General features: G+C 47.2%; 2 protein-coding genes across 4 annotated transcripts in view; both read left to right on the forward strand.

Moving 5' to 3' along the window:
- hcst (hematopoietic cell signal transducer) overlaps nt 1-13927 on the forward strand; it is a 44200-nt gene that overhangs the window by 10229 nt on the left and 20044 nt on the right. Inside the window, exons 1-3 of one of the 3 annotated variants that reach the window (XM_058084738.1) lie at nt 1141-1914; nt 2161-2233; nt 2371-2394. In XM_058084738.1, the coding sequence (XP_057940721.1) occupies nt 2188-2233; nt 2371-2394 (70 nt within the window). In that variant the 5' untranslated portion in view covers nt 1141-1914; nt 2161-2187. Of the gene's footprint in view, nt 1-1140; nt 1915-2160; nt 2234-2370; nt 2395-13927 lie in introns of those variants that run through there. The other 2 variants (XM_058084734.1, XM_058084735.1) reach the window with 2 other exon arrangements.
- The window catches only part of LOC131137138 (casein kinase II subunit alpha), a 59224-nt gene that overhangs the window by 7143 nt on the left and 38154 nt on the right, over nt 1-13927 (forward strand). The gene's annotated exons all lie outside the window — the stretch shown is intronic.

Raw genomic sequence — 13927 nt, forward strand, 5'->3', positions numbered from 1 at the left:
CAGTCATCCTCTCTTTAATGCAGTGCACTCGTCCTGTCCCATGTGCAGAAAAACACCCCCAAAGCATGATGCTACCACCCCCATGCTTCACAGTAGGGATGGTGTTCTTCGGATTGTACTCTTCATTCTTCTTCCTCCAAACACGCTTATTGGAATTATGACCAAAAAGTTCTATTTTGGTCTCATCTGACCATAAAACTTTCTCCCATGACTCCTCTGTATCATCCAAATGGTCATATGCAAACTTAAGACGGGCCTTGACATGTGCTGGTTTAAGCAGGGGAACCTTTCGTGCCATGCATGATTTCACATCATGACGTCTTAGTGTATTACCTACAGTAACCTTGGAAACGGTGGTCCCAGCTCTTTTCAGGTCATTGACCAAGTCCTGTCGTGTAGTTCTGGGCTGATTCCTCACCTTTCTTAGAATCATTGAGACCCCACGAGGTGATATCTTGCATGGGGCTCCACTCCGATTGAGATTGACCGTCATGTTTAGCTTCTTCCATTTTCTAATGATAGCTCCAACAGTGGACCTTTTTTCACCAAGCTGCTTGGTAATTGCTCCGTAGCCCTTTCCAGCCTTGTGGAGGTGTACAATTTTGTCTCTGGTGTCTTTGGACAGCTCTTTGGTCTTCGCCATGTTACAAGTTAAAGTCTTACTGATTGTATGGGGTGGACAGGTGTCTTTATGCAGCTAACGACCTCAAACAGGTGCATCTGATTCAGGATGATACATGGAGTGCAGGTGGACTTCTAATGGGCAGACTAACAGGTCTTTCAGGGTCAGAATTCTAGATGATACACAGGTGTTCAAATACTTATTTGCAGCTGTATCACACAAATAAATTGTTAAAAAATCATGCATTGTGATTTCTGGATTTTTCTTTTTAGTTTATCTCTCTCACAGTGGACATGCACCTACGATGAAAATTTCAGACCCCTCCATGATTTCTAAGTGGGAGAAATAGCAAAATAGCAGGGTGTTCAAATACTTATTTTCTTCACTGTATATGTATGTATATGTTTGTATTTATATATGTAGGTATATATATATGTGTGTGTATAGGTATGTATATATGTATGTATATGTTTGTATGTATATATGTAGGTGTATATATGTGTATGTGTGTGTGTATATTTATATAGATATGTATATGTATGTATGTATATATGTAAGTGTATATGCGTGTGTGTGTGTATATGTGTGTGTATATATATATACAATCCATCTATCTATTTTCTATGCCACCTATCCTCACAGGGGTAGGCTGGAGCCTATCCCAGCTGACTGACATTATTACATTAATACACAGATAATAATATGGGATGCATTCTATTTATAGGCACCCAAACTATAATATCCCACAACACTGTACCAATTAAACTAAGACTAATTAAAATTACAGTGGTAATCACAATGGCTACACTGAATGACGGATACCCAACATTAAAAAATATATTATACAACCAAAGAAGAAGCTGAAGAAGAAGATAAATATGAATAAAATGACTTTTATGTCGTTTTCCTTCCACTTTATGAAAAATGTGTAAACACCGCCCTCTGCTGTTAAAAACCAAACATCACTATCCAACCTGCATTTTAGCGCAAGCTAATATTTCCCAACCAGGAAGTACGGTGGCCTTTAAAAGATGAAAGGCACTTGGCAATAACCTGTGTACTTCTAGTACTGTGTAAGTACTTTAGTACTTATATTATAAATGACACTTTTTATGTAGTTGTGAGTACCTAGCCGTCGGTTTGTCACCAAACCACGTGGACACAACCAGGAAGTGCTGCATCCCCAAAAAGGGGCCGGGCACGTGGTGACGTCACCATCGAAAAAGCGCAAATGAAAGCGTTGCTTATCACACATCGTCTTGTGGTTCGTGAATGCCACATCAACAGAGGATGTAAGTATTATTTGACATATTTGTTTTCATGTTTATTATTTATTAACAATACAATTCTTTCAACTATGAATATATCCGCTACAACTTATTTGGAAGAATTAAGTATCACATTCTAGTATATTTTTCAGTATAAGATGGAAAAATCCAAAAATCAATAATAAATATGTAAAAATAAAATAATAACATTAAATAATAAATGACATGAACATTTTTTACACAATACAGCTTTCTTTTTTTGTCTATTAGAAAGCCTGCAGCCAACTTGGCACAACAATGACTTTCGGCAAAGCATCTCTTGTGTTGGTGTCGATACTCTGCAGTAAGTGTTCATGTTGTTTTTTTGACACCAGTGGTTTTTATGCAGGATGAAGAAACCACAAAAGCATTCCAACGGAAATTATTAACATTTTGACTTAAGAAAAAGGTGTGATATGCTTCTTTGTTTTTCTGTTTAAGATCTGTCTGTGGTGACATTAAAAGGTATGTACGAGTTAATAACGGGGCGCACACGATTCTGAAATCTTTTTTTTTTATGTTTTATTGTAAAGGTAGAATGACCTGTTGCCTTTATAATAGTTATGTTATGTTTTATGTTATGTTATGTTGTGTTATGTGTTATGTTATGTTATGTTTTATGTTATGTTTTATGTTATGTGTTATGTGTTATGTTATGTTTTATGTTATGTGTTAGGTTATGTTATGTTGTTATGTGTTATGTTATGTTATGTTGTTTTGTGTTATGTGTTATGTTATGTTATGTGTTATGTTATGTTTTATGTTATGTGTTAGGTTATGTTATGTTGTTTTGTGTTATGTGTTATGTTATGTTGTTTTGTGTTATGTGTTATGTTATGTTATGTTGTGTTATGTGTTATGTGTTATATTATGTTATGTTTTATGTTATGTGTTATTAGGGCTCGAGCACTGACCAGTGCGAAAGCCCTATTGTAATCGTAATGTTTATTATTATTATTAGGGCTCGAGCACTGACCAGTGCGAAAGCCCTATTGTTATCGTAATGTTTATTATTATTATTAGGGCTCGAGCACTGACCAGTGCGAAAGCCCTATTGTAATCGTAATGTTTATTATTATTATTATTATTATTATTAGGGCTCGAGCACTGACCAGTGCGAAAGCCCTATTGTAATCGTAATGTTTATTATTATTATTAGGGCTCGAGCACTGACCAGTGCGAAAGCCCTATTGTAATCGTAATGTTTATTATTATTATTATTATTCTGACGAAATGACGGCCTTTTTGAGGGCCTGAACATGCCCGAAAACTCACCAAATTTGGCGAGCGCATCAGGTCTGGCGAAAAATTTGATATTTTATGGGTTTCAAATATAATGTTCCAAAATTGCCTCTCTAGCGCCACCTTGAATTTTAAAAAAAATTAGCCCCCGCCACCACTTTCACCGATCGTCACGAAACTTGGTGGAGACGTCTATCGTGACAGGACGGACCAAAAAGTCTCAAGAACCCATATTGGAAAACGAACAGGAAGTCGGCCATTTTGGATGGCGCCGGCCTTTTTCGGGCCAGAAGTTGGGGTCGTATCTCGACGAACTCCTCCTAGGGGGTTTGACCGAATGAGTCCGTTGTTGCATCAACGGACACTAGACGGATGGCCGACGTTAAATTGCGAAGGATTTTGGGATATTCCGTACGATGTGGGCGTGGCACGCCCCCAAATTTTGCCCTTTTTCATCTGTCCGGGCCTTGCACGCTGAGCGTAACTGTAGACGTGAATAACTTGCCTCCACATGGTCAGATCTTCATCATACTTGGTACATGTGATCATGGCCCCGCCCCGAAGGTCCCCGTAGGTCACTTCCTGATTTCGTCGCAGCGCCACCTATTGGCGACAGGCTAAAGGCGTGTCATCTACATGAGGCCTTTTCTGGCAGGAGATTCATCAGATGAACACCGAGGTCACAAGGTCACTGCCTGACAGCCTGGTGAAGCCTGTTGATGGACCATGATGCAGGAAAAGCGCACGTGGTGGGCGTGGCCTGGCGGCGAATGCTCAGGCCTCGCCGTTTACAAAGAAAGGGTCATCATTCGCCTGCAGAAGGTCGCATGTGCTTGAAAACTCATAAGGGGGGGCAAATTCCAGGCCTGAGGGCCCTGGTGGGGCCCCCGTTTGAAACCAAGCCAAATTGACTCACTAGCGCCACCTACAAGTTTTAAAATAATTATCCCTCGCCTCCCGTTGCACGTATGGGCATGATTTTCGGAGGAGACATCACTCGTGACAGGACGCACAAAAAAGTCTCAAGAACCCATGTTCGAAAACCAACAGGAAGTCGGCCATTTTAGGTGGCGGCGGCCATTTGGGGGAGGATGTAGGGGTCGTATCTCGACGAACTCCTCCTAGGGGGTTTGACCGAATGAGTCCGTTGTAGCATCAACGGACACTAGACGGATGGCCCACGTTAAATTGCGAAGGATTTTGGGCTGCTACTTAGGATGTGGGCGTGGCACGCCACCAAACTTTTACTTTAACCTTAACTTTTACCTTATCTGGCCCTGCCTGGTGTCTGGCCTTGCATTGAAGCAATGTACATCAAAGTCAATACACAGTTTGACTGACAGACTGATGATGTCAGTCGATGGACTATGATGTGTGTAAAGCACATGTGGTGGGCGTGGCCACGGCGAATGGTCAGCCTTCGCCATTGACCATCGAAGGCTCATATTTTGCCCGCAGAAGGTCACAAGCTGCTGAAATCTTACACGTAAGGTCATAATCCAGGCCTGAGCGCCCTGGTGGTGCTCCCATGTGACACCAATCTAAATTGACTCACTAGCGCCACCTAGAAGTTTCAATTCATTATCCCTCGCCACCCGTGGCACGTATCACTATGATTTTCGGTGGAGACGTCTATCATGACAGGACGCACCTAATGCTCCAGAACCCATGTTCAAAACACAGCGCCACCAACTGGTAGAAATGTATATCTGCCGTAACTTCCTCTAACTTGGTCCGATCTGCCCAAATTTTTTTCTGGTGGTTTGGGGTACCCTCCAGTCTGTGACTGTGTGTGTACATAGACTCTATAGCACCACCAACTGGTGAAAATGTATATCTGCCGTAACTTCCTCTCACTTGGTCCGATCTGTCCAAATTTTTTTCTGGTGGTTTGGGGTACCCTCTGGTCTATGACAGTGTGTGTACATACACTATAGCGCCACCAACTGGTGGAAATGTATATCAGCTGTAACTTCCTTCCACATGGTCGCATCGGCCCCAAATTTTTTCTGGTGGTTTGGGGTACCCTCTGGTCTATGATTGTGTGTGTACATAGACTGTATAGCGCCACCAACTGGTGGAAATGTATATCTGCCGTAACTTTCTCCCACATGGTCGGATCTGCCCGAATTTTTTTCTGGTGGTTCGGGGTACCCTCTGGTCTATGACAATGTGTGTACATACGCTATAGCGCCTCCAACTGGTGGAAATGTATATCAGTTGTAACTTCCTTTTACATGGTCGGATCAGTCCCAAATTTTTTCTTGTGGTTCGGGGTACCCTCTGGTCTATGACTGTGTGTATACATAGACTCTATAGCGCCACCAACTGGTGGAAATGTATATAGCCGTAACTTCCTTCCACATGGTCGGATCGTCTCTAAATTTTTTTTGGTCGGTCGGGTCACCCTCCACTCTTTGGATCTGCGTGTCCATAGACTCTATAGCGCCACCAACTGGTGGAAATGTATATCTGCCGTAACTTCTTCCCACATGGTCGGATCTGCCCGAATTTTTTTCTGGCGGTTCGGGGTACCCTCTGGTCTATGACAGTGTGTGTACATACGCTATAGCGCCACCAACTGGTGGAAATGTATATCAGCCGTAACTTCCTTCCGCACGGTCGGATCGGCACCTAATTTTTTCTGGTGGTTCGGGGTACCCTCCATTCCATTACCGTGTGGGCGCATAGACTGTATAGCGCCACCCACAGGCGGAAACGTATATCCGTCGCAAGTACCTACTGCACGGTCCAATCGTCGCAAATTTTTATGGCGGTTCGGCGCCGGACGGGACGTGACCGCGCACCCGCCTCGCCACCGGCGTCGCCCCCTCCTGGCGGAAAATTGCAAGTGCCGTAACTCCCTTACCGCTTATCCCATCGCCGCGGTTTTTCGTACGGCGCGTCCGCCCGGACACGCGCGCGCCCCCAACCCGCGCGTACCCCCGACCCGCGCGTACCCCCGACCGCGTCGGGGTGCTCGAGCCCGCTCATCACTGCTCGCAGTTTTAATTATTAGGGCTCGAGCACTGACCAGTGCGAAAGCCCTATTGTAATCGTTCCGTTTCTTTTTCTTATTATTATTATTATTATTATTATTCTTCTCCGCCTTTGAGCGCCATTTTGAGGGCCTTAACATGCCCGAAAACTCACCAAATTTTGCGAGCGCATCAGGTCTGGCGAAAAATTTGATATTTTATGGGTTTCAAATATAATGTTCCAAAATTGGCTCTCTAGCGCCACCTTGAAATTTAAAAAAAATTGGCCCCCGCCACCAGTTTCACCGATCGTCACGAAACTTGGTGGAGACGTCTATCGTGACAGGACGGACCAAAAAGTCTCAAGAACCCATATTGCAAAACGAACAGGAAGTCGGCCATTTTGGATGGCGCCGGCCTTTTTCGGGCCAGAAGTTGGGGTCGTATCTCGACGAACTCCTCCTAGGGGGTTTGACCGAATGAGTCCCTTGTAGCATCAACGGACACTAGACGGATGGCCCACGTTAAATTGCGAAGGATTTTGGGCTGCTACTTAGGATGTGGGCGTGGCACGCCACCAAACTTTTACTTTAACCTTAACTTTTACCTTATCTGGCCCTGCCAGGTGTCTGGCCTTGCCTTGAAGCAATGTACATCAAAGTCAATACACAGTTTGACTGACAGACTGATGATGTCAGTCGATGGACTGTGATGTGTGTAAAGCACATGTGGTGGACGTGGCCATGGCGAATGGTCACCCTTCGCCATTGACTATCGAAGGCTCATATTTTGCCCGCAGAAGGTCACAGGCTGCTGAAATCTTACACGTAAGGTCAGAATCCAGGCCTGAGCGCCCTGGTGGTGCTCCCATGTGACACCAATCTAAATTGACACACTAGCGCCACCTAGAAGTTTCAATTCATTATCCCTCGCCACCCGTTGCACATATCACTATGATTTTCGGTGGAGACGTCTATCATGACAGGACGCACCTAACGCTCCAGAACCCATGTTCAAAACACAGCGCCACCAACTGGTGGAAATGTATATATGCCGTAACTTCCTGATTCATGGTCAGATTGTCTTGAATTTTTTTTTTGTTGTGTTGGGTCAATCTCTGGTCTGTTATACTGTGTGTACATAGACTGTATAGCGCCACCAATTGGTGGAAATGTATATCAGCTGTAACTTCCTTCCACATGGTCGGATCGGCCCCTAATTCTTTCTGGTGGTTTGGGGTACCCTCTGGTCTATGACTGTGTGTGTACATAGACTCTATAGCGCCACCAACTGGTGGAAATGTATATAGCTGTAACTTCCTTCCACATGGTCTGATCGTCTCTAAATTTTTTTTGGTCAGTCGGGTCCCCTCCACTCTTTGAATCTGCGTGTCCATGGACTCTATAGCGCCACCAACTGGTGGAAATGTATATCTGCCGTAACTTCCTCCCACATGGTCGGATCTGCCCAAATTTTTTCCCGGTGGTTCGGGGTACCCTCTGGTCTATGACAGTGTGTGTACATACGCCATAGCGCCACCAACTGGTAGAATTGTATATCAGCTGTAACTTCCTTCCACATGGTCGGATCGGCCCCAAATTTTTTCTGGTGGTTTGGGGTACCCTCTGGTCTATGACTGTGTGTGTACATAGACTCTATAGCGCCACCAACTGGTGAAAATGTATATCTGCCGTAACTTCCTTCCACATGGTCGGATCGGTCCCAAATTTTTTCTGGTGGTTTGGGGTACCGTCTGGTCTATGACTGTGTGTGTACATAGACTCTATAGCGCCACCAACTGGTGGAAATGTATATAGCTGTAACTTCCTTCCACATGGTCGGATAGTCTCTAAATTTTTTTTTGGTCGGTCGGGTCACCCTCCACTCTTTCAATCTGCGTGTCCATAGACTCTATAGCGCCACCAACTGGTGGAAATGTATATCTGCCGTAACTTCCTCCCACATGGTCGGATCTGCCCGAATTTTTTTCCGGTGGTTCGGGGTACCCTCTGGTCTATGACAGTGTGTGTACATACGCTATAGCGCCACCAACTGGTGGAAATGTATATCAGCCGTAACTTCCTTCCGCACGGTCGGATCGGCACCTAATTTTTTCTGGTGGTTCGGGGTACCCTCCGGTCCGTTACCGTGTGGGCGCATAGACTGTATAGCGCCACCCACAGGCGGAAACGTATATCCGCCGCAAGTACCTACCGCACGGTCCGATCGTCGCTAATTTTCTTATGGCGGTTCGGGGCGTCGGACGGGACGTGACCGCGCACCCGCCTCGCCGCCGGCGTCGCCCCCTCCTGGCGGAAAATTGCAAGTGCCGTAACTCCCTTACCGCTTATCCCATCGCCACAGTTTTTCGAACGGCGCGTCCGCGCGCCCGTCCGGACACGCGCGCGCCCCCGACCCGCGCGTACCCCCGTCCCGCGCGTACCCCCGACCGCGTCGGGGTGCTCGAGCCCGCTCATCACTGCTTGCAGTTTTAATTATTATTATTATTATTCTGACGAAATGACGGCCTTTTTGAGGGCCTGAACATGCCCGAAAACTCACCAAATTTGGCGAGCGCATCAGGTCTGGCGAAAAATTTGATATTTTATGGGTTTCAAATATAATGTCCCAAAATTGGCTCTCTAGCGCCACCTTGAATTTTAAAAAAAATTAGCCCCCGCCACCACTTTCACCGATCGTCACGAAACTTGGTGGAGACGTCTATCGTGACAGGACGGACCAAAAAGTCTCAAGAACCCATATTGGAAAACGAACAGGAAGTCGGCCATTTTGGATGGCGCCGGCCTTTTTCGGGCCAGAAGTTGGGGTCGTATCTCGACGAACTCCTCCTAGGGGGTTTGACCGAATGAGTCCGTTGTTGCATCAACGGACACTAGACGGATGGCCGACGTTAAATTGCGAAGGATTTTGGGATATTCCATACGATGTGGGCGTGGCACGCCCCCAAATTTTGCCCTTTTTCATTTGTCCGGGCCTTGCACGCTGAGCGTAACTGTAGACGTGAATAACTTGGCTCCACGTGGTCAGATCTTCATCATACTTGGTACATGTGATCATGTTCCCGCCCCGAAGGTCCCCGTAGGTCACTTCCTGATTTCGTCGCAGCGCCACCTATTGGCGACAGGCTAAAGGCGTGTCATCTACATGAGGCCTTTTCTGGCAGGAGATTCATCAGATGAACACCGAGGTCACAAGGTCACTGCCTGACAGCCTGGTGAAGCCTGTTGATGGAGCATGATGCAGGAAAAGCGCACGTGGTGGGCGTGGCCTGGCGGCGAATGCTCAGGCCTCGCCGTTTACAAAGAAAGGGTCATCATTCGCCCGCAGAAGGTCGCATGTGCTTGAAAACTCATAAGGGGGGGCAGATTCCAGGCCTGAGGGCCCTGGTGGGGCCCCCATTTGAAACCAAGCCAAATTGACTCACTAGCGCCACCTACAAGCTTTAAAACAATTATCCCTCGCCTCCCGTTGCACGTATGGGCATGATTTTCGGAGGAGACATCACTCGTGACAGGACGCACAAAAAAGTCTCAAGAACCCATGTTCAAAAACCAACAGGAAGTCGGCCATTTTAGGTGGCGGCGGCCATTTGGGGGAGGATGTAGGGGTCGTATCTCGACGAACTCCTCCTAGGGGGTTTGACCGAATGAGTCCGTTGTAGCATCAACGAACACTAGACGGATGGCCCACGTTAAATTGCGAAGGATTTTGGGCTGCTACTTAGGATGTGGGCGTGGCACGCCACCAAACTTTTACTTTAACCTTAACTTTTACCTTATCTGGCCCAGCCTGGTGTCTGGCCTTGCCTTGAAGCAATGTACATCAAAGTCAATACACAGTTTGACTGACAGACTGATGATGTCAGTTGATGGACTGTGATGTGTGTAAAGCACATGTGGTGGGCGTGGCCACGGCGAATGGTCAGCCTTCGCCATTGACCATCGAAGGCTCATATTTCGCCCGCAGAAGGTCACAGGCTGCTGAAATCTTACACGTAAGGTCAGAATCCAGGCCTGAGCGCCCTGGTGGTGCTCCCATGTGACACCAATCTAAATTGACACACTAGCGCCACCTAGAAGTTTCAATTCATTATCCCTCGCCACCCGTTGCACGTATCACTATGATTTTCGGTGGAGAAGTCTATCATGACAGGACGCACCTAACGCTCCAGAACCCATGTTCAAAACACAGCGCCACCAACTGGTGGAAATGTATATCTGCTGTAACTTCCTCACGCATGGTCGGATCGTCTCCTAATTTTTTTGGGTGGGTTCGGTCACCCTCCAGTCTGTGACTGTGTGTGTATATGGACTCTATAGCGCCACCAACTGGTGGAAATGTATATAGCTGTAACTTCCTTCCACATGGTCCGATCGTCTCTAAATTTTTTTTGGTCGGTCGGGTCACCCTCCACACTTTGAATCTGCGTGTCCATAGACTCTATAGCGCCACCAACTGGTGGAAATGTATATCAGCTGTAACTTCCTTCCACATGGTCGGATCGGTCCCAAATTTTTTTTGCTGGGTTAGGTCACCCTCCACTCTGTGACTGGGTGTGTACATAGACTCTATAGCGCCACCAACTGGTGAAAATGTATATCTTCCGTGACTTCCTTCCACATAGTCGGATCGGTCCCAAATTTTTTCTGGTGGTTTGGGGTACCCTCTGGTCTATGACTGTGTGTGTACATAGACTCTATAGCGCCACCAACTGGTGGAAATGTATATAGCCGTAACTTCCTTCCACATGGTCGGATAGTCTCTAAATTTTTTTTTGGTCGGTCGGGTCACCCTCCACTCTTTGAATCTGCGTGTCCATAGACTCTATAGCGCCACCAACTGGTGGAAATGTATATCTGCCGTAACTTCCTCCCACATGGTCGGATCTGCCCGAATTTTTTTCTGGTGGTTCGGGGTACCCTTTGGTCTATGACAGTGTGTGTACATACGCTATAGCGCCACCAACTGGTGGAAATGTATATCAGCCGTAACTTCCTTCCGCACGGTCGGATCGGCACCAAATTTTTTCTGGTGGTTCGGGGTATCCTCCGGTCCGTTACCGTGTGGGCGCATAGACTGTATAGCGCCACCCACAGGCGGAAACGTATATCCGCAGCAAGTACCTACCGCACGGTCCGATCGTCGTGAATTTTTTTATGGCGGTTCGGGGCGCCGGACGGGACGTGACCGCGCACATGCCTCCCCGCCGGCGTCGCCCCCTCCGGGCGGAAAATTGCAAGTGCCGTAACTCCCTTACCGCTTATCCCATCGTTGCGGTTTTTCGTACGGTGCGTCCGCGCGCCCGTCCGAACACGCGCGCGCCCCCAACCCGCGTGTACCCCCGACCCGCGCGTAGCCCCGACCGCGTCGGGGTGCTCGAGCCCGCTCATCACTGCTTGCAGTTTTAATTATTATTATTATTATTATTATTCTGCCAACCGTCGGCCTTTTTGAGGGCCTCAACATGCCCGAAAACTCACCAAATTTGGCGAGCGCATCAGGTCTGGCGAAAAATTTGATATTTTATGGGTTTCAAATATAATGTTCCAAAATTGCCTCTCTAGCGCCACCTTGAATTTTAAAAAAAATTAGCCCCCGCCACCACTTTCACCGATCGTCACGAAACTTGGTGGAGACGTCTATCGTGACAGGACGGACCAAAAAGTCTCAAGAACCCATATTGGAAAACGAACAGGAAGTCGGCCATTTTGGATGGCGCCGGCCTTTTTCGGGCCAGAAGTTGGGGTCGTATCTCGACGAACTCCTCCTAGGGGGTTTGACCGAATGAGTCCGTTGTTGCATCAACGGACACTAGACGGATGGCCGAAGTTAAATTGCGAAGGATTTTGGGATATTCCGTACGATTTGGGCGTGGCACGCCCCCAAATTTTGCCCTTTTTCATCTGTCCGGGCCTTGCACGCTGAGCGTAACTGTAGACGTGAATAACTTGGCTCCACGTGGTCAGATCTTCATCATACTTGGTACATGTGATCATGGCCCCGCCCCGAAGGTCCCCGTAGGTCACTTCCTGATTTCGTCGCAGCGCCACCTATTGGCGACAGGTTAAAGGCGTGTCATCTACATGAGGCCTTTTCTGGCAGGAGATTCATCAGATGAACACCGAGGTCACAAGGTCACTGCCTGACAGCCTGGTGAAGCCTGTTGATGGACCATGATGCAGGAAAAGCGCACGTGGTGGGCGTGGCCTGGCGGCGAATGCTCAGGCCTCGCCGTTTACAAAGAAAGGGTCATCATTCGCCCGCAGAAGGTCGCATGTGCTTGAAAACTCATAAGGGGGGTCAGATTCCAGGCTTGTGGGCCCTGGTGGGGCCCCCATTTGCAACCAAGCCAAATTGACTCACTAGCGCCACCTACAAGTTTTAAAATAATTATCCCTCGCCTCCCGTTGCACGTATGGGCATGATTTTCGGAGGAGACATCACTCGTGACAGGACGCACAAAAAAGTCTCAAGAACCCATGTTCAAAAACCAACAGGAAGTCGGCCATTTTAGGTGGCGGCGGCCATTTGGGGGAGGATGTAGGGGTCGTATCTCGACGAACTCCTCCTAGAGGGTTTGACCGAATGAGTCCGTTGTAGCATCAACGGACACTAGACGGATGGCCCACGTTAAATTGCGAAGGATTTTGGGCTGCTACTTAGGATGTGGGCGTGGCACGCCACCAAACTTTTATTTTAACCTTAACTTTTACCTTATCTGGCCCTGCCTGGTGTCTGGCCTTGCCTTGAAGCAATGTACATCAAAGTCAATACACAGTTTGACTGACAGACTGATGATGTCAGTTGATGGACTGTGATGTGTGTAAAGCACATGTGGTGGGCGTGGCCACGGCGAATGGTCAGCCTTCGCCATTGACCATCGAAGGCTCATATTTCGCCCGCAGAAGGTCACAGGCTGCTGAAATCTTACACGTAAGGTCAGAATCCAGGCCTGAGCGCCCTGGTGGTGCTCCCATGTGACACCAATCTAAATTGACACACTAGCGCCACCTAGAAGTTTCAATTCATTATCCCTCGCCACCCGTTGCACGTATCACTATGATTTTCGGTGGAGAAGTCTATCATGACAGGACGCACCTAACGCTCCAGAACCCATGTTGAAAACACAGCGCCACCAACTGGTGGAAATGTATATCTGCTGTAACTTCCTCACGCATGGTCGGATCGTCTCCTAATTTTTTTGGGTGGGTTCGGTCACCCTCCAGTCTGTGACTGTGTGTGTATATGGACTCTATAGCGCCACCAACTGGTGGAAATGTATATCTGCCATAACTTCCTGATTTATGGTCAGATTGTCTTGAAATTTTTTTTGGTGTGTTGGGTCAATCTCTGGTCTGTTATACTGTGTGTACATAGACTGTATAGCACCACCTATTGGTGGCAATGTATATCAGCTGTAACTTCCTTCCACATGGTCGGACCTGCCCCAAATTTTTTCTGGTGGTTTGGGATACCCTCCAGTCTATGACTGGGTGTGTACATAGACTCTATAGCGCCACCAACTGGTGAAAATGTATATCTGCCGTAACTTCCTCCCACTTGGTCCGATCTGCCCAAATTTTTTTCTGGTGGTTTGGGGTACCCTCTGGTCTATGACTGTGTGTGTACATACACTATAGCGCCACCAACTGGTGGAAATGTATATCAGCTGTAACTTCCTTCCACATGGTCGCATCGGCCCCAAATTTTTTCTGGTGGTTTGGGGTACCCTCTGGTCTATGACTGTGTGTGTACAT

The sequence above is a fragment of the Doryrhamphus excisus genome, chromosome 10 (genome assembly GCF_030265055.1).
Source record: "Doryrhamphus excisus isolate RoL2022-K1 chromosome 10, RoL_Dexc_1.0, whole genome shotgun sequence".
NCBI lineage: Eukaryota > Metazoa > Chordata > Actinopteri > Syngnathiformes > Syngnathidae > Doryrhamphus > Doryrhamphus excisus.